This window comes from Prosopis cineraria, unplaced genomic scaffold, assembly GCF_029017545.1.
Source record: "Prosopis cineraria cultivar Desert tree isolate PC_DT_omini unplaced genomic scaffold, ASM2901754v1 PC2, whole genome shotgun sequence".
In the NCBI taxonomy this organism is placed as follows: domain Eukaryota; kingdom Viridiplantae; phylum Streptophyta; class Magnoliopsida; order Fabales; family Fabaceae; genus Prosopis; species Prosopis cineraria.
Window position 1 is genome coordinate 11,640,880 of NW_026555333.1, and position 21,930 is coordinate 11,662,809.

Here is a 21,930-nt window from a genome sequence, read left to right on the forward strand (position 1 = left end):
CTTTTCTTATCTTTATTCATGATGAGAGATCCAGAAGATTTTAGGGTTTGTTTGACTGAAAGATAACAGAACGAATGGACGAAAATGCTTAGTTCAAGCATTCTTATAATATGGGAGCTTATTGATAAGGATTAGGTCATCAGTGAAGGAGTTTTTTTTTATATAATTATCTAACATTGAATTTTATTAATTTATATTTGAGGATTATCAGAGCGTAAGGGTATCTCTCAATATAGGGCCAAAAATAAAGAATTTTTGTTTTTTAATTAATTTTAACCTTATTTTTTCCCATCATCTTTGAATTCTTTAATTTCCCTTTTCATTTTTAAAGCATAGAACTATACAGAAGCTTTAATTTTTGGACAATTTTGAAGAATAATTGAGAGTTGAAAATATTATGTCTCTGAGTAAAAGGTGATTGCGACAATAGTATCATAAGCAAGTGGTTACGACTTGTTGATGACTTGCAAGTTGCAATGCATGATAACTACAACTCAACAAGGTCAAAACTGATTCTGTGTGGAACTTGCTTAGTCATAGGAATAAAGACTTCAAGTCGATCTGTAGATTAGATAGACGTTCATTTTGCTGATATCGATCTCAAGCAGCTCTGTGAATCTTGGTACAGTACAAATGTTTTTTTTATAAATAAAATCCATAAAAAAATGAAAAATAATTCCACAAGAAATTATTGTTCTTCCCAATATTATATTCATCATTTTTCAGATTTTTTTTGGCCCGAATAAGAACATGGTACACGATATGAAATAAAGAAAATCGATCCAGAGATCAGACAAGTTTGAATATTGTGCGCGCGCGCGCGCGCACTCGAACGAAATGAAGATTATTAGCTGTAACACTCATTAACATGAGAACTTGTCCCAGAATAGAGATATTCATTTGAGTCCTTGTGTCAATTTGCAGTGAAGTAGTCGTCTTTCTCTCTGCCTTCATACACTGACGTCCTAGGTTTAACAAGGTTATGTTGCTGGTCTCAGGCCATATGAACATATATAGAGCCAAAACATACGGGGGATCGGGGAAAGCTATAATATATACAGATATATATAGAGCATGAGATGAATTAGGAGGTTTTGATTGAAACGAAGAGATCTGAGATGAAGTTAATGTACAAGAAATTTTGTTTATTATATATAGGGGGGAAAAAAACTCTAGGCCTTCTTCTTCCTAAAATCAAAGCCAGCGAAGAAACCAAAATTGAAGTAGATGATAACCTGATGATAAGAGTTGACGAAAAGAGGACAACATAAGCACTTACGATCAGATCGATGGATGATCCACTCTTCGATAATGTTTATATCGGGAATACATAACATACATGTGTGTGTGTGTGTGAGCATATTGATATTTCAAACACAAGCTATACAGTGAAATATACCAGAGTGATATTGATTCGGCTCATCTTCTCCGATACATATGTACATACATACACGATTGTCACGAATAAAAGACGAGCCGAACCAACACCGCCCTTGTCTATTTCTGCAGAATCGAGAGACCTCTGAGACTTTCCTTTTTAGTGGTTCGAAGCAGATAATGTAGCCCCTCTTCCGATAACTAAACACTCTGAAGAATTCATGGACTTGCAGGTTGATTTTTGTAGAGAAAGATAGCTATATATTTATACATATATGCAAGGAAGCACACAAGAGTGATATTGATTCGGCTCGTCTTACAAGCTCCTCATGAGATATGAGAAATGAAAAGATGAGCCAAACCAATACCACGCCATGACTACTTTTGCAGAACCTATCTCGCTTGCGCTGAGACGAGCTTCAATTCTGAGGGAAAAATAACGACCCTCCCAACTTATATATAGAACTAATAAGGGTGTCCAATATTTTATATATATATGTATATATATACTTGTATAACCCACAATAACTTTTCTGGAGAGCAACGTGAATACTATAATTAATATATAAAGCATCTAGAACATTTATCGTGATAAATAGATTCACAAAGCTAAAAATCCACTATCATGGAAGGACTAATTCTCTTAGTTCAAATATGCTCCCCTTTTTTTTTTGGCCATGTGAAGTTCTCTCTTCAAGCCATGTGCCAACATTGTGATGATTTAAAACTGTCTATGCATCATGGCGATTCCCTTGGCCCAACAGCTGTATCATCATGGAGCTCTAATGGTTGAAACAGTATAAAGGTTAAAAGCTAAAACATCATCTTTATTTTAATTATTCACTGCATCGATCTACATATATATATATATATATATATCCTTGCTCTTTCAAGCAAGCATGGAGTTGTATTGTTTTCGATATGGTTTATATATAGTTTATTATTCTACTGTCAATAAGATAGAGTAAATTACTTGAAGGAGCTCGATCGAGGAATCTTATCGGCCGGTAGATTTTACCTCATAAGGTTCCAAATTAAATCTATGCTTGCTTGGGACCATTCATATCACATCGTGCAAATTAATTACCCCTCAAGGAAAAAGTTTATCGTTTAATTATTGGCTCTTTAGATTTAACTGGAGTCTAAGCAAAAATTAAATTCTGACAGTTTGTGTGTACACTAGACGACGATATTTGATACCTTTTTTGTTCTTTTTAGGTTCGTCAAAAGGATTTAACGCCATGTTTAGTATAAGATAAATGAAGGAATTATTTATTATTTATGAAAAGAGATATCTAATTTTGATTGTAATTCTGATATCTAGTATCATAGTATCATATTGTTTACCGCTATCATTTGTTTAATACATAGCACTATCTGAATTTTTCAAATCGAACGAGTAAACCTAAATCAAATTAAATTGACTAAAACTAATTAAAAGAAAAAGTCAAAATCAATTCAATAATTGATTTGGTGAGATTTGTTTTTGGATTATGAAAAATGCATTGTCATAACAGTAATGTGATGTTTAAAATATTTCTTCTAGCATATGCTTGACTTTGACAAGACCCTATTTTAAAATGACAGGGCTTTTTGACTTGGTTTATGAGACCTTGCAACTAAAAGAGGTGTAAGAAACCTGGCCATGAGAAATTGGATGATTGTTTTCAACTATATGTTTAAAGAGATTAATCACTGTGTGAATTGACTTGCTTGTCGATCAAACTCATAATATTGATTTTGCTATTAAGATTTTGCACCCAAATGCCATAATTTTATGAGTTTAGACATGTTCTAGTTACTTTCTTTTGCACAGAATCATGACCTTGTATTAAACAAAAAAAGAAAACTAAAAGGGTCAGGTTTAGGGCCATGCCCATTTAGATCCATCTACTATTTTCTTATGGTAAAATAGCAATGAATGATCATTTAAGAATATTTATATTAATTAAGGATTAATTATTATTAAAATTTGGATAGAAAAAAGCTCAACTAAACTATTGTTAATTTATTAATAAAAGACTAACCGAATTAATAAGTATCTATTTGAATGTCACGATCACAAGTCTTTTAGATAGAACTCACCTTCAAAAGATGTCTCATAAAGGGACGGTGCCCAACTAACTTATAAATTACACTCTACCAATGTAGCCTTTTGATGTGAGATCCATAACATTGAGTTAATTTTAACAATAAGTAATTCTTAATTAATATAAATTTTTTCTAACAATTTTAATTGATATTTTCCCTTTTCTTAAAAAGCTTTCACTTTTTTAAGTTTTTTTTTAACATTATATATATATATATATATAGAGAGAGAGAGAGAGAGAGAGAGAGAGAGAGAGAGATCTAGGGTAGGAATCATTTAAGCCCTTACTAGTCCGTTAGGGTAGGATCAGGAAGGGTCTTACGGCTAGGTTGTTTAAAGGTTGACCATGATTTTCACTTGTGTTTTTGAAACTCATTTCCATAAAAATATTGCAATAATATAAAAATCTGAGAAAACCTATGGAAGATTGCCTGGAATGGACTGCATACGACATCTTTCTTAAAATCCTATCATCTGCCAATTTTTGAAGTTCGTGTTTTATGTAATAAAAACTCGGAAATTTTATCGATCGCATCTGTTTTTGCACTGTAATTTTGCAAAAGCTTGTTGGCTTGGCAGCCTTTTGAATTTAAGAATTGATTTCCACTCCACCATGATGGCTGGGAAATCAATCAGCGGTTAGAATTTTGGATGCACAACCACTGCTCTAACATACTCAACCTAAGTGTATCAAAGATATTACATTTCTATATCTAAGATACACTTTGGTATTTTCGAAACCAGGGATGTTTTGCAGATAAATCTTTCACCCCCACAGTGACATATCAATCAAGCGACATCGAGAGCAAGTGAATTCGTCACAGCCAGGCAATTTCTTTGCAACACGATAGGGTTGTGTCGAACATTACCACACAATTTTGATTTGATGATGGACAGAAACATGTTTCTGGCAACCTATCGGAGGCATCGGTTTATTGACTTTAGACACAGCAGAAAACATGATAGAAGATCTGAATAATATTAGTTGGAAGGCCTTCGGCTGGCTTTTATCTCCTTGGAGGATCATTTTGGTTTGCTAATTAATTCTAGATGGAGTGCTTTAGGTCTTAATTTACTCAAGACTTCACACTGTACGTTTCTTAACAACGCACAATTGGCACTTTGGTCTTTTCATTCACTGCAAGAATACGTTGGCGTCCTTTTAAGTTTTAACTTGCCTTGACCTTGCAATCTTTATTCCTTAATTAAAGTTCCCTTTTTTATGGAAAGAAAATCTGACTAAATTATTTTTTAAGAAAAGATATTTATATCAAAGAAATTTATAGGTAGATCGAGTGTGTCACGTTATTTATAGTATATCTAATTAAAATATTCTTAATTATCTAAATAAAATCTTATGTGATATTATTTTAATTGATTTTATTCTTATAACATAATCATATTTAATTTATAGCCTTTTCTCTTCTTACTATAATTAATGTTATAATCAATTTATATTTAATGCTATTTGAATAGCATATTTTTATTAGATAAATTATAAATGACATGGTGCACCTGATCTATTTAAAATTTTTTTAAATATTAAATTAAATTTTTTTGGAAAAACAACAATCAAGGACCACCAGAAAAAATTTATATCAATCAAGGATTAATGTTGTTAAAACCTAAATGAAAAACAAATACGAATAGACTATCGTTAATTTATGATGAATTATTGTTAAAATCTGAATGGATACAGAATCCATTCAAGTTTTAACAATAAGTAATTTTTGATTGACATAAATTTTTTTCAATGATCCTTGATTAATATTTTTCCAAAATTTTTTTGGAGAAAAAAGAGCACCATGAACCAAATCTACCAAAATAAAAAAACAAATTATTAATTAATTCAATACATATATTAAACTAATTAATCAAGTGCATGGGCCGGTTCATTTTAGTTTTGTTTCAAAATTGAATACAGCCGAAATTACGTAAACACACTCACACAATTTTTCATACTGTGTATGCATCGAGGAATTCTAATTTCTAACCCGTGCTCATAGGTAAAAATTATAGTTCTTATTGATATATAGCCATTTGTGACAACTCACATTTAGAGGGAGAGTCTCGTTTTAACGCTTAACCTGTACTCTCTCTCTCTCTTTCACACACAATATTATGCAAATTAAATGATTCAAAAATATCAAGAACAAATTAATAAATTCAGGACGACAATAAAATAATTGTAATGATATCTTTAATTTATAATATACGTAATTAACCTCTCATGTAAACAAATATACATGTTGAGGTAGATGACACTGCGCCCAACCCATCACGTGTGCGTTGAGGGGGAAAACTCAATCTTAGATTGTAGGCTAAGTTTAGCCGATACATCCGCTTATGGATTAAAAAATAATAATTTTTATATGTGAAAAGCTTATATATTTAACTTTATATATTTAATATATTTATTTCTAATTAAATCAACATATGTAATTTTTTATAAATTATTTATTCTATTATAAATTTTTGTTATTGACTTTATTTAATATATTAAGATTTATTTATCATGATTTGATTGAACATAAATACTTTAATAAGTATATAAGTTTTATACTTTTTATATCTTCAAAAATAAATAAATAAATAAACTAATGTCTTGTTTACACATATTCATCCCAGCAAATCAGCACAAACATGTAGGAAACATGAGAAGAGAGCAGTGGATTAAAAAATCACTCAAATCTAAAGACAATACATCATAAGTAAAGGATGACCACAGGGAGCCAAATTCTTTTCAGTATGGCAATATTCCACTCTGAAAAGTCTTGGTCGTCGCGAAAAATCATGTAGGATCTTTCTAAACCACCAATTTTAAAATTTTAAAGAATCTCTTCCTGTTCATGTGCGTGCGTGTATTATCCCATTTGAACATCATATAATGTATAGCTGGTTCGACTGACTACGTATTGTTTCATTATTGCATTTTAGAGAGTCTTTCAACAAGGATGCACTACACACAATTAAGCATGTGAAGTTCCTTCGTTGTGCTGGATTAGTTATTCTTAAACAACCTCTACAAATAATTTCCCATCATCAATCTTATCGCACAAAGGCGTCCGGCCACCTGGCAGCAACTCCAAATGTTAAGCAGTCTCTAAACCCACCTAGAAATATTATTATTATTTTGAAATCTTATTTTATTATTATTCATATTTTATTTTTTTGTATACTAAACATTACCTAGGAGTAAAGAGTGGGAAAGAGTCTAACACTATGCAGAATATAATATCAAGTTAATTGAGATGCCATGAAAATTATTAAAAAGTTGTGTTGTTAAACTCACTTATATGTATCAACAATTATATTTTATTTAAAATCTATCCCACCGACTTGATCTAGAAAAAAATTAATACATGGACATTATATGTTATTTTTGAATCAAATTAGTTGAATCAAACAAACATACCAGTTTCTGGTGGATTAATATACAGTAATAAAATAATATCCAAATCACATGCAAGATGGCTGAGAGTGATGAGCGGATCAAGGCTTCGAATTCAAGCATGGTCCTCATAAGTCACAACTCATAACAGATGTTCTACTGTGTGTGTGTTTGTGTGTTTGGGGAGGGGGATAAAGTTAACAAGCTAATAATTATATTTTTAAAATTGTTAAAAAAATATGTAACCTTTCAATTTTACTTTTTTTTTTGGTAATTGATAACAATAATAAATTGTTGTCCGGAAATTCAAATGATAATAAACAAATAATGGGCCAGTAAAATAGGGAAAAAAGTATTGATCACCCTAACTTTTCCTTATAAAGAATCAAAGCTTTTAAACTATGTCTCACATTACATATAATACAAGCTTATTAGCTCACTGTTCAATGAGTGAGATGTCCATTTTTCATCATATGTTTAAGAAGTGAAAAGCAAGGGTTTAGGTTTAATTAAAAGAACTAGCCCCTCATGTTGAAGAATTGAGGTTCATATCTCTATTAGGGAATGCGCTGAAAATATAAATTTAGTATTAGACCGGATTTCAAAAGCATGATTAACTTCGATAAAATGATAACAGTGCGCATATAAAGGAGTGAAAAGCAAAATAAGAAGGAGGGGGAAGTGTCAATTGGACAGAATATATGGGCCCAATGCCCAATCATGTTCTCATAAGATCTGTCTTCCGGATGCCCTCTAAGTTGGGCCAAGGCCCAAGAGGGAGAGGGCAGAATGATGACAGGAAAAACGACGGGGGAAAGAAAAACCTATAAAGGAAAGGTGAAAATTGATGATCACTGAACCCTGGACCGGAGTTATCTCTCTCTCTCCTTCGCTGTACTGTTTTCTGTCTCTCACATCCACGCACTCGAAAGCGGTTCATTTTTTGAGGTCTGGGAGTTCAAAGATACAGTTGATGCCTTGTATGGAGGAGCAATCGGTACAGAAACTGCTTTACGAGACGCGACGTCACGCTTCGAGAACCTACACTTGCAATTTCCCTTCCCCATACCAGGTTCTGAAGATCTTATTCACCTCTTCTTCCCACATCCCACTTTCCTGATTTGTTTTCATCTTATCTGTATGATGGATTCACCCATGAAATTTGTAGCGAAATTTAGTCAGCATTATTGATTGGATTTTTCATTTACTCCTGTTTTTCTTCAAATTCAGGTAAATGAGGGTGCGAAGGGAGGCCTCTTACACTTGCTCTCGGTTCGAGGTATATCTGGATTTTCAGCATTGTTTTCTGAGCCTTTCGTTTCTGAAGAAGTTCATCGCACTTGTTGTGCTGATGAGTAGCGAAAATGCTTCATTCGTTATCGGCTTTCTTTTGGTATTCATGTATTTGTTTTCGGATGTACTTGTTCATTGCTTCTATACAAGGACGGAGTTTTTGCCTTGTTCATGTATTCAAGTTGGTCAACATGTTCCGTCTCTACTAAAACTGAATGTTATATCCAGCCATCCGAGTCACCATCTGCGCTAGTAAGATTATTGTAGCGAAAGATTTTGTTGTTTTTCTTCACCAGCTGTTTACTGAATACTGAATTATCCTTAGCACTGGTTCAGATCCAACCCATCTTCATCATTGAGCTTTTCCCTATTATAATGAACCTCTTTCAGTGGGTGCTTGTGTACAAACAGGCATTGAGTTTCACGTGTTAATTACAAGGTGCATTGAATCAAAGTCACAAGGAGCATTGAGGGTTTTGGGTAGTTTTACAAGAGATCATTGGGTTAAACCTTTGTGTTGTCCTTGTGCCAAAACAAAAATGGGACGTCGAGAATTTGTGGATATGGTGCAGGGGAAATGTAGAAGTTATTCATTTTGAGGACTAACTGTTGCCTCACTTATTTTTTTTCTTTTGCCTGTACTTTCTGTCAGAGAATGTGATAACAAATTTTCTCAGTGATGCCACTTGCACGAGATGCATATTTTCAGGACAAGTTGTTTCGAAAAGCAGATCTATTCAAAAATTTATATTTGGTTTGAATATAACCTACATTATTTTCTTTACATTAATTTTATGTTTCTCTCATGTTGTGAAGGTGTCAATCAACTCAAAGAGAAATGGACAGAATATAATCAACCAAAGCGACTTAGAAGGTTGATGTCTCTGTTTATTTCCCCAAGGGGCAAACATGTTGCTGTTGCCACTGGAAATCAAATAACAATTCTGAGTAAAGAGGATGACTTCCAGGAGCCATGTGGCATTTTCAATAGTAAGATTTTCTTCTTTATGTCCATAAATTTGTTTTCTGTAGATCAGTGGATATTAATCATCGGATTATATTGGAATATTTCAGTTTGGGAATTCTTTTGTAGAATTGATGATTGAATCAATATATATTTCTGATAGATAGTCCTCTAGTGGATCAGACAGGGCGTTGCTGCATGCATTCTGTTCACATATAAATCACACAATATTTTTTTAATGATAAATTATTGGGTAAAGTGCATTGATGAAATGTAAATGTTGGGTTTCATCACTCTAAGTTCTTAGACATGGATTAAAAACATTGAGCATATAAGATCATTGATGACCTTATATGTGCACATGCCATAGGAAGCATCACCTTAGATGATTCGTTGTGCACATATATACGATAAACTTTAGTAGCCTCTCCTTTTTCCTTTTGCCTGCTCATTTGAGTCTTTAGATTATGTGAATCCTCCTAGAGATGGTAGTGCAGTCTAGAAATTAGTCACGAATCTGCTGCATTAGCCTATTAGGGCAAGTGTCTGAAAGGAGAATTCTTTTGCACAATTTGGAACATGTGATACAGGATGGCATAAATGATATTGAAACACATTGCGGACTCAAACGGTGTTATTTAGTGTAGAAAACTGAAGTTGAAAAATAATTTCTTTTTGGATGATTTTCTCTCTAAATTTGTTTCTTATGTGCAATTGGTCCACTAGGTTGCAGCCTTTGTACATTTAGTGTAGGAGCCTGGTCTGAGGACGGTGACATTCTTGGGATTGCTGATGACACTGATACACTGTATTTTATCAAGGCGAACGGTGAAGTGGTTGCAGAAATTACAAAGAGGCATTTGAAAATTTCTTCACAAATAGTTGGCATATATTCCAATAGGGACTTAAATACACAGAAGTCTTTCTTGTGAGTATCTTCCCTTTGTCTGCATCTTTGTCTGCATCTCTTGCCTTCAATACTGTTAGAAGAAAATGAATCACAATCATTTTCGTGCTGATCTTCAAATTATTGTTATAATTTTATCTTTTCTATGATTTGACACCACGTCAATAAAATTAAAGCAACCACTTAATGAAGAAATGTTAATTTGAAATGTTGGCTCGGTTTCTAGTTGTAGGTTCACTGTCATTACACTAGACGGTTCACTTCAACATATTGAGATCAGTTATGAGCCAAATGGCTCCTTTTCCAAGAAGATTTCTGATCACAGGAGTCGTCTCTGTAACAATGTTTGTGCCTTTGACTACCATCATGAACTTAACCTTTTTGTGGCTGTTGCCTATCCCACCATCATGTCTCTACCATCTAGCAAACGCTCTGGTATGTTTTTTGCTTATTTTTTTCAGTTATCGTTTGTGGTATATAAATATAATTGTTGATCGTGGACTGGAGTGGTATTTCCCTATAGATTCAAGTTCTGTTTCACTTCTTTGTTTCAGGCATGGTGAAGGGTAGGGGTGACAAGTTTATTTTAGACTATTGCTTCTGTTGATGCCATATATGTGACTTCTTCCTGGTTGGATTCAGATAATCAATTTTAGGAAAGAAAGAAATATTACATCCTAATATATAAATATTTTTTCATCCAAACTAAAGTTCGTGTCCCACAGGATCTTCATCTGGACTTGCTTAAAGTGTGGCAAATTGCTCAGAAACTGCAAGATAAACCTGAATTCATTGATTTTCTTGTATTTTCAACAATCTCTCTAAGCATGAAATATGTTGCATTTTATAGACTTTTTGTCTTATTCTGTTGAGAAAGATTGTCTGTACATGCTTTTGATGTATGACTTTCTCTGATTCGTCTGCACAGATTTGACATATTTCAAAATTAAACATAGAAACCACTGTTCTTTATCTGGTTCAAGGAGTAGTTCATTGCTGAAATTTGCTTTAAGGTTTTAACGTCTTCTGAATATTGTGGAAAAGAGAACTTTTCATATCACTTATCTGCTGCTTTTCCAAGGTCTTCATTCACTAGTTATGCACAATTCTGTAGGGTCCTGCCATCTTACTCTTTGGCGTAAAAGTGCCAATGAAGAGTTGGAGCAGTTGTGCTCTACTCAGTTCGAAGGCATATATTTCAAACCAAAAGGCTATAAAGGTCAGCTAACATATCCAAAAGTGCTAATCTCTATGGAAGGCACCTTTATTGCGACTCTAGATTTGACAGGATCATTTCAAATCTTTAAATTGGACAAAGAAAGCTTTACTCTCTGTAGATTTGTATGGGAGAAGGGAGAAGATTTACCTGATCCTAATAATTTATCAAAAGGAGGGAGGGCATCTTTTATTGGTATTATGGATTTTTCTTGGTGGTCTGATCGTATTATTACTACTGTCAATAAGAGTGGTGTGGTTGTGCTGATTGATATCCTTGATGGCTCAAAAGTTCAGGAAGATGATCCTGTGTACTTTATGCCTGTTCTGGAGAAAGAACCAACATCTACAGGCCACCAATTTCTTTTGGGAAGTTCATCATGCCAAGAAAATTATGATTCTTCTGATGTTGTGGCCTTAGATAAGTTGCAGCAGATGGAGTGGATCATTGAAGATGCACTGAATCAGATTCATTTTTCTAGGTTGCACTGGTGCCTCATTTCGTTTTCTGAGAAATCTATCTCTGAAATGTATGATGTGTTAGTTAGCAGGAAAAGGTTTCAAGATGCTCTAAATTTTGCTGATAGTCATGGATTAGATAAAGATGAAGTTCTGAAGTCTCAGTGGGTGAATTCTGACCAAGGATCCAATGAAATAAACATGGTTTTATCAAAAATCAAGGACCAAGATTTCATCCTTTGTGAGTGTCTTGAAAGAATTGGACCAACAGAGGATGCAATGAAGTCTTTGCTTGCGTATGGTCTCCGTATCACTGACAAGAATCGATTTTCAGAAATAAATTATCATGACAGTAGACAAGCGTGGGATATTCGCATGGCTAGACTTCGGTTGTTACAATTTAGAGACAGGCTTGAAACATATCTTGGAATAAACATGGGCAGGTAACCATGGAAGTTATAGATATCAGTTTTCAAATAGAGAGGACTTTATGTTTTTATTGTTTTTGTCCTAATAAAATGCTATTTTCTGTCATGCAACATTTTCATTCTATTGTTTTGGTTCATTGCCTTATGTTTCTTCTTGCATTAATTTCACAATTTTTTAGGCCTTTATATTCTCATACATCCCTTAAGTGATGATGTCTTCATAATAATATGCACTATATGATTCATGTAAAATGTAAAAAGAATTTATGCAATCATTAGACACCCATTACAGATTTACAACTCTATATCTCCCTATTTATGCTAATAGGAGAGTCCTGTAACTAACTACCTAGACTTATTTTCTCAACTGCCTATTATTCCCATGTAACAATACACTTTTATATTAGGTTATTTTCTTCATCAACAGAAAAAGTAGCATTAATGTGAGAATTTTTGGGTCTCCTAATTTACATTTGAATAAATTGCCACTGAAAGGGGGAAGAGCAAAGGATAAATGGTTATTCTGGCATAGAAAAGTTTTTCTAGAATCCACTACTATATTAACCTAGTCTGTTTTTAAGCTTAACTGGACCACTATCATATCACCATGTATTTGTTAATATTATTGACAAGAAGCGTACAGAGTAAAGCCTAAGACTGAAACTATTCCTAGGCAAGAAGTTCTCCTTAATACTTTACAAACAATTGGTCATAAGATTTCAATGAAGGGAAAATTACAAATACTTTTATGGAAAAGGAAGTGCATATTTTCTCCAACTCTGAATTTTGTAGCCACACCCTCTGTGATTTAGTGATTATGTAAACAGAGGAAATAAATGAAAGGCTTATTTTCTATTCATTCCGACTTCCAAGTAATGCATATAAGAATATAACTATAAAAGTTTGCCAGCAATCAAAGCTCCTAATAATACTACTAAATTTTATAAAAATATGTTCATTTTGACATCATGGAATGTTCTCTGCGAATGAGGTGTTAACAGAGCCATCTTAATTTATTCATGTTTATTTGTTGACCATTTCCTATATCCCCACTTTGTGTGCCATCATATGTAACCTATATTCTTCAATACATGCTTGCATGTGCAAATTTATTGCTCTTGGATTACTTTAGACAAGTCATTCAACACTTATTTTCATCCAGTTATTCTATTGGTTTCTACTGACTCAGTTCATTGACATAGTTTTATGCAGGTTTTCTGTGCAGGAATACAGCAAATTTCGTGTTATGCCTATTAGTGAAGCTGCCTTTGCATTAGCGGAAAGTGGAAAGATTGGTGCCCTAAACTTGCTTTTCAAGCGTCATCCATATTCATTGACCCCTTCCATGTTGGAAATTTTAGCTTCCATCCCAGAAACAGTTCCTGTGCAAACATATGGGCAGCTTCTTCCTGGGAGATCTCCTCCTTCTGGTGTTGCTGTGAGGGAAGATGATTGGGTTGAATGTGATGAGATGATTCGCTTCATTAATGAGTCAGTCAATAGCCATGACATTAGCATCCAAGTCAAAACCGAACTTATTGTCAAGCATAGTGCTGGATTTTCTTGGCCAACAACTAATGAGCTCTCAAAGTGGTATAAAGATAGAGCGAAGGCTATGGATAGCCTTAGCGGGCAGTTGGATAATTGCCTCAGCTTGCTTGACTTTGCCATTCGCAAAGGCTTATCTGAATTGCAGCTGTTTCATCAGGATGTCCTATACTTGTACCAAATTATTTATGCTGATGACAGTGATGGTGAAATATGCTTCAACATGAGTCTTGTCACATGGCAACAACTGACAGATTATGAAAAATTTAAAATTATGCTTAAGGGAGTTAGTGAAGAAAATGTAGCTAAAAAATTACACAACAAAGCAATTCCATTTATGCATGAAAGGTTTAAGGTATCCATAGTTGAAGATGTTCATCTTTGCAATTCTGCAAATCAAAACAAAGAGGAGTCATTTCTAGTCAGATGGTTGAAGGAAAATGCCTTGGAGAATAAATTGGATATATGCTTGTCAGTAATTGAGGAAGGGTGCAGAGAGTTTCAAAGTAACGCCTTCTTCAAAAATGAGGTTGAAGCGGTTGATTGTGCTTTGCAATGCATATATTTGTCCACAGTCACAGATAAGTGGAGTGTCATGGCAGGCATATTATCTAAGCTTCCTCAATTGCAAGGTGTGATTCTGATATTGTAATGCTATTGAGATGTCATAACCTTTCATAATTTGTCAGGGCATGGTTTATTGCTCATTTGGTGTGAAAAAAATTGGAAGACTTCTCGTAAAGTTTTTTTCCTTATGTTCCCTGATATCTTGAATAGTATAAGATTCCTATGTTTGGTATGATGGTTAAAATTTTATCATAGAAATTATATAGTTGGCATTTTATGCTTACAAAACTAAAGAATCGGGGATTTTAGATTCCCCTGGTTAAAATGCATCGTATGCCTCTTGGCATCTTGAATTTTCTTTTGCACCTCGCTCCATTTACATGACTCAAATTTCTTTTTGTTGTTATTGTGGCCAGTACATTTTCATATCTCCATGCAACCAGATTCCATCTCTGATATACTTTATGAACTTGTGATCAAGAAATGTATTATTTTCATGATTTGTACTGAGGCTGACCCTTGTGACTTTGTTGTTGTTTTTCTCCTTAGTCTTTATGGGCATGTCTTTAGCAACTCAACATTCTAGCTATTCAATATTGTTTTGCTGTTTTTTCATTGTATATGTGATTGCATTATAACTTTGTTTTGGGGAGTGCATGTTCTTGATTCCCAAAGGGCCGGTTCCATTGCAAATCATATTTATGCATTACATGTGTATGTTGAATGAATTTTTATTTATACAATTGATTGTGATATAGAAGAGAGAAAAGAAAGTAGAATAGAGATAGAGAAGTAGAATAGAATTGAGAAAACAGAAGAGATAGAGAGAACCAGAGGGATGAGAGAGAGAGATAGAAACTGAATAGTGCTAATTCATTATGTCAATACGCTAATTGCAAATGAGAAGGCATCCTAATATTTATATGATTCCAGGAAATGCCAAGTCACATCATTGAAAGACAGCTAAATGACCTAACTACCCTCAACGGTCAATAACCATCTAAATGACATATACTTTTATTATTTTTGTATCAGACTCATTAACATTTCTTATGCAACATTGAGTGTAATAGAAGTTTTCTAAATTTTCAGATGGTGCATTGCAAGCTGAGAACTTTGAAAGAAGACTTAGAGTTGCAGAAGGCCATATTGAAGCAGGGAGGCTTTTGGCATTTTACCAGGTTTGTATTTTCTCACTTAATAGTTGAAACTTGTTTCCTGTACATATACAGAAGGACTGGGCAACTCTGCAACTTGATGAGCTTTCTATTTTATTTTCTTTGGGTATCTTATTCTTCCCTTTATCTTTTTTCTTCACATAATTGCTTCTCAATGTGTATTTCACTGTGGTAGATTATATAGTTGTCATTAAGCATTGTTTTTCTTCCTTAGACTTTGTTATGTTATAAATGAGGTTATGTAACTAGTTTACAGTATGATTTTAAAAGTTGAGGTCTTTAATATTTGAAAATAGGATTAAGTTACCATTATTGTTCTTAAGTTAGTAGGAATTTACCATACACTTTATTTTTGCAGGTCCCCAAGCCATTAAACTTTTTCCTAGAGCCTTATTCAGATGGAAAGAATGTGAAACAGATCATTCGCCTTATACTGTCAAAATTTATTCGCCGGCAGCCTGGCAGATCAGATAGTGAATGGGCCAACATGTGGCGTGACATGCAGTATTTGAGGGAAAAAGCATTTCCTTTCTTGGACCTTGAGTATATATTGGTTGAATTCTGCCGAGGACTTCTGAAAGCTGGGAGGTTTTCTCTTGCAAGAAATTACTTGAAGGGTACCAGTTCAGTTGCTTTGGCACCAGAGAAGGCTGAAAGCCTTGTCATTCAAGCAGCTAGGGAGTATTTTTTCTCAGCTTCAAGTCTTTCATGTTCTGAAGTAAGTTTAATCCAACTTAATAACTGCAACATGAACATATATTTTATGTCACCCTTTTGCATGAAAAATTGCTTACTAAATTTTTATACCAAATATCAGTTATCCTAATCCAATGTTTGAACTTTGCTACACAGAAAAGTGATTTCTAGAAAGGAAATGGGAAATGTATCTAAAAAGAAAATGAGATAGATGCATATCCAATTTCCCTTATGGAAAACACATTTCCCACCAAACATTAGTTAACGGTTTAGGAATTGTAGTGACATACGACAAACCCTCTGGGCCAAAAAAAAAAAAAAGAGAGAGAGAGAGAGAGAGAGAGATTAGGCTGATAACTGAAAGTTTAGTGTAATTGCTATCTAACTCACCTTCTTGGAGCCATTTCCTCATTGAAGTTCTGGATATTCTTGTAGTGCCTTTTGTTCATGCTAACCTTCTTTTAAATTATTTAGTTTAATAGATACATCACTGTAATTTGGTTCAGATCTGGAAAGCAAAAGAATGTCTTAATCTATATCCAAGTAGTGGAAATGTGAAGGCAGAGGCAGATATAATTGAGGTGCTAACCGTTAAGCTTCCAAACCTTGGAGTGACACTTCTGCCTATGCAGTTCAGGCAAATAGTAGATCCAATGGACATTGTAAAGATGGCAATCACAAGTCAATCTGGAGCATATTTACATGTTGATGAACTGATTGAGGTTGCCAAACTTCTTGGCTTACAATCACCAGATGACATATCAGCTGTTGAGGAAGCTATTGCTAGAGAAGCTGCTGTTGCTGGTGATTTACAATTAGCATTTGATCTTTGTCTTGTTTTGGTCAAAAAGGGGCATGGTTACGTATGGGATTTATGTGCTGCAATTGCACGAGGTCCTGCCCTTGAAAATATGGATGTAAATGCTCGTAAGCAACTATTAGGTTTTGCTTTGAGTCACTGTGATGGGGAGTCCATTGGTGAGCTTCTCCATGCATGGAAAGATCTGGACATGCAAGGTCAGTGTGAGACATTAATGATGTCCTCAGGAACAAGTGCTTCAAACTTTTCAATTGCAGGATCATCTGTTGTCCCACTTTCTGAGAAAAGCAATCCAAATACGCTATACCTAAAAGGTTTTGTTCAAGATTTTGACAGTGGTAGAACAGACAACCAAGATGTTCATCTTGATAAAGTTAGAGACGTGGTTTCCATTGTAGCCAAAACCTTGGCTGTTGAGAATGATACAGATTGGGCTTCCATTTTGACAGAAAACGGGAAAGTCCTGTCTTTTGCTGCTGTTGAACTCCCATGGTTGCTTGAATTGAGTAAGAGCGAACTTGACAAGAAATTTGATACTGGAAAGCTGTACATGAATGTGAGAACCCATGCTGTGGTAACCATTTTGTCTTGGTTGGCAAGAAATGGATTTGCCCCAAGAGACAATCTGATTGCCTCTCTGGCAAAATCAATTATGGAGCCGCCAGTTACTGCAGAGGAAGATATAATAGGATGCTTCTATCTTTTGAATCTTGTGGATGCCTTTAGTGGGGTAGAGATTATAGAAGAGCAGCTCAGAATGAGAAAAGATTATCGAGAATTTTCTAGCATTGTGAATGTGGGGATGACATACAGCTTACTGCATAACTCTGCAATCGGAACTAACCCTGCACAGAGGAGAGAGCTACTGCAGAGGAGATTTAAAGAGAAGCATGCACCACCAACTTCTGGTTATTAATTTCTCTAATTCATTTTGTTTTTATCTTACCTATTTGGCTCTGGGATTCCATCTATATATAGGCTGTTACATTTAAAAGCGTAATTTGTTAATCAGGCTGAAATTGATTGAGGGTCATTTCTTCTGCATTTTCTTGGTCGAGTTACATTAAACACCCATGATTTGTTCGACTACCACTTAATCACTAAGTGGTATTTTATTTCAAAATTTTAACTAACATAATCACACGAATGTTAAAGCAATGAATAATTTATTCTTGCATGCCTATTTCAGTTATATCTTGAACATTTTTGTAGTCTTGTGACTTATGAGGGCACAAGGCTATTGCTGGTATTGATTAAACAATTCAATTTCAAAATGTAAGCTTAATCCTAATATTGGCCTTGAAAGAACTGTTGTCTGATGTATAATTGAAACATACTTTCAACAAGGAGATTGCTAAACAAAGCACAAAGAGTTAGATGATCTTTAAACCATGCAGGGCAAATTTTAATTGAACTTTTCTTTTCATAGTTTGCTGGTATACATAACTACTAAATTATTGTTTGCATTTTCATTTTGTTTTGCAGATGATGTGAATAAAATTGATAAAGTACAGTCCTCATTTTGGAGGGAGTGGAAAATCAAGTTAGATGAGCAAAAGCATCTGACTGAGCACTCTAGAGCACTGGAAAAAATAATTCCTGGGGTTGAAACAGAACGCTTTTTGTCTGGGGACTCTACCTATATTCAGGGTGTTGTTCTCTCTCTCATCGAGTCTGTAAAGTTTGAGAAAAAGGGCATTTTAAAAGACTTGGTAAAATTAGCTGATATATATGGCTTGAATCGTACTGAGGTAAGTGGGCTTGCAGGCATACTTTAGCCTCTTTGAGCTGGTAGTTCAGAGTTTTCCCTGCTCCCTTTAGTCTTGCCATTTTTGGTGTAAATCATTGTTAGGCTTCAGCGTAAGGTAGATATAGACCAATGTTATGCTTCAGGTGGTCTCGGGCTTGATGGGCTTTTACATGTTCAAAAGCCTGCTTTTTTAAAAGGTTAATTGGTTATTTAAATCCATGAATTGATTAGGTCTTATTATTGCTGTTCCTTTCAGGTGTTACTGCAGTACCTAAGTGTTGTCCTTGTTTCTGATGTTTGGATGAATGATGATATTACAGCAGAAATTACTAATTATAAAGGAGAAATAATTGTTACTGGTGCTGAAACCATCAAAACCATCACAATGATTGTATACCCTGCTGTGGATGGGTGCAACAAGCTTCGCCTTGCTTATATGTACAACCTGCTGTCTGAGTGCTACACGCAGCTGGATAAAACTGAAGAATCATTGCAATCAATACACCATGATCAAGCAAATGGAAATATATGGTTAGCTCATTATTACAAGGTCATTGAGAAGGAATGCAGAAATGTTTCCTTTATTAAAAATCTGAACTTCAAAAATATAGCTGGGTTACATGGTTTGAACTTCGAGTGCTTCAGCAATGAAGTTTATGCACATATTGATAACGATAGTTTGTCAGCTTTGGCAAAAATGGTTGAGGCTTTTGTCAATTTTTTTAACGATGCATTACCTCAGGATTTCATGTCATGGCAAGATGTTTACAAGTATTATATACTGGATATGCTGAGAGCTTTGGAGACTAGGGCTACTACTGATGTTGGTATTAGAACTCCAGAATACCTTCAAGGATTTATAAATAAGCTTGAACAGACCTATGATTTATGCCGGATGTATATTGGACTTCTGAGTCACTCTGATGCTTTGGGGATCATGAAGCAGTACTTTGCTGCTATATTGTCTCTTAACAGTTCATACAGAAATCTACCTGATGACTCAGCATGGCAAGACTGCCTTATCATTCTTCTTAATTTTTGGATGAAGTTAACTGAAGAAATGAAGGAAATTGTAGTGGAGGAAAATACAGGAGTAACTATGAGCTTTAATCCAGAATGCTTAATGAGTTGTCTGAAGGTCTTAATGAGATTGGTGATGGAAGATGTCATCTCACCTAGTCAGGGCTGGGGTACCCTATTTGACTATGCTAACAGTGGTTTAAGTGGTGGTTTGGCTGTAGAAATTTATAATTTCTGCAGAGCTATGGTTTTTTCTGGTTGTGGATTTGGAGCTGTTGCAGAAGTTTTTTCCCTTGTATCATCCGAGTATTTAACTGGCTCAGCTAGTGATTGCAGCACAGGTTCCCAGAGTCTTCCCCGTTTCTATTTAGATATTATGGAACCCATTCTTCACGATTTGATCAGTGGATCCCATGAGAACCAGAAATTGTGTCATATACTGTCATCTCTAAGCAAGCTAGAAGGTGATGTAAAAATTATGAAATGTGTCAGACATGTAATTTGGGAAAGAATGGTCCGATTCTCTGATGATCTCCAGTTACCAAGTTCCCTCAGAGTTTACGTACTAGAGCTTTTGCAGTTCATCTCAAGTAAAAATATTAAGGGTTTCTCAGATGATATACAAGCCAATGTGGTGCCATGGGAAGAATGGGATGAGTTGCTTTATGCTAGTAGAAAGAATAAGACTGATGTTGATGAGGGGATATTGGATCAGAAAGACTCTTCTAGTAGGTTCACAAACACTTTGGTAGCTCTCAAGTCATCTCAGCTTGTGGCATCAATATCACCCAGCATAGAAATTACCCCTGATGATCTCTTGAATGTGGATTCGGCTGTTTCTTGCTTTCGTAGATTGTGCAGTGAAGCCAGTACAGATATCCATTTTGATGCCTTGCTGGCTATTTTGGAAGAGTGGGATGGTCTCTTCAGTCCTGGCAGAGATGGGGAAGCCACCGCCCAAGTCTCTGAAGGAAATGACTGGAACAATGATGATTGGGATGAGGGATGGGAGAGCCTTGAGGATGTAGAAAATGTTGCAAAGGAAAGGAAAGAGGACCCAATTTCCGTTCACCCATTACATGCTTGTTGGACAGAGATTTTCAAAAAACTCATTAGCCAATCAAGTATTAGTGACGTGATGAGACTGATTGATCGATCATTAGTGAAATCTCATGGAATATTGCTTGATGAGGATGAAGCCAAAAGCTTGAGCCAGATAGTACTTGACATGGATTGCTTTAATGCTTTGAAGATGACGTTGTTGCTACCTTACAAAACGTTGCAGTCGCAGTGCCTAGGGGCAGTAGAGCATAACTTAAAGCAAGGCATACCAAGAAAACACAGTGGGGACCACGACTTCTTAATTCTTGTTTTATCTTCTGGGATCATTACTTCTATCATCACCGACTCCACCTATGGTGCTACCTTATCTTATGTGTGCTATTTGATTGGAAGCTTATCCCATCAATGTCAAGCAGCTTTGTTATCTGGTCATGCTCAGAATGGGATTAAAAGTAACAATGATAATGGGAATGAGTTGCTTCTTTTCAGAAGGATCCTTTTCCCTAATTTAATATCTGAGCTTGTGAAGGCCGGTCAGCATGTTCTAGCCGGATTTCTTCTCACTAGATTTATGCATACCAATGCCTCATTCAGTCTCATTAACGTTGTTGATGCCAGCCTCATTAGGTACTTGGAGAGGCAGCTTCAATTGCTGCAGGCCAACGAGTTCCCTGTTGAGAAGACATGTAATACACTAGAGAATACTATTGGTGGCTTGAGAGGCAAGCTGAGCAATTTGATTCGATCCACTTTGTCATTGCTCCGTGCTAGGTAGATTATAAAATGGTTCATATTTTCCTCATCTTTGCCTTGCCTCCCTGATTCTTCCGTGTTTGGAATATAGGTGTTTTATCTAGTTAGCATGCAGGAGTTTTTATTCTTGGATGTTTTCTTTCAGAGGGTTGGGGTGATCGATGGATTGTCTGCTTAGCTAGCAGCGAAATAGATATTCACAATTTCACGTGTATGTGTATTAAATGAATTAGGTTTTTTTTTTTTTTGGCATTGCATGAGGAATGAGTTTTTTAAAAATTTTATTGTCATACACACTGATATTTTGATCTGATCATGTATTTATGCGCCTGTTCGATGATTACAATGGGTATCGATTCTTTACTCAAAGCTGGTCATGGAAATCATCTTGTTTACGTGGGCTTATGCATGAT

At 35.0% G+C, this 21,930-nt stretch overlaps 1 protein-coding gene across 4 annotated transcripts; it reads left to right on the plus strand.

The window, feature by feature from the left end:
- The first annotated feature begins 7,724 nt into the window (after positions 1–7,724).
- LOC129302973 (MAG2-interacting protein 2) lies at positions 7,725–21,863 on the plus strand. Of its 4 annotated transcripts, none has more exons than XM_054941930.1 (12): positions 7,725–7,929; positions 8,088–8,402; positions 8,967–9,140; positions 9,841–10,042; positions 10,248–10,456; positions 11,136–12,138; positions 13,336–14,303; positions 15,331–15,419; positions 15,775–16,134; positions 16,619–17,840; positions 18,418–18,683; positions 18,939–21,863. In XM_054941930.1, the coding sequence occupies exons 2-12, from the start codon at positions 8,366–8,368 to the stop codon at positions 21,537–21,539; spliced, it is 7,131 nt and encodes a 2,376-aa protein (XP_054797905.1). In that variant the 5' UTR covers positions 7,725–7,929; positions 8,088–8,365; the 3' UTR covers positions 21,540–21,863. The 4 variants fall into 4 exon arrangements, with proteins under 4 accessions (XP_054797905.1, XP_054797906.1, XP_054797903.1 ...); XM_054941931.1 differs by having other exon boundaries at positions 8,088–8,250; XM_054941928.1 differs by having other exon boundaries at positions 8,088–8,136.
- The last annotated feature ends 67 nt before the right edge of the window (positions 21,864–21,930 follow it).

Excerpts from the sequence above, each read along its gene's own strand:
- LOC129302973 (XM_054941928.1), top strand. The coding sequence starts at position 7,831 with ATGCCTTGTATGGAGGAGCAATCGGTACAGAAACTGCTTTACGAGACG. Across the intron at positions 12,139-13,335 it reads CTTGGAATAAACATGGGCAG|GTTTTCTGTGCAGGAATACA; the intron begins GTAACCATGGAA and ends AGTTTTATGCAG. Across the intron at positions 17,841-18,417 it reads GCATGCACCACCAACTTCTG|ATGATGTGAATAAAATTGAT; the intron begins GTTATTAATTTC and ends TTTGTTTTGCAG.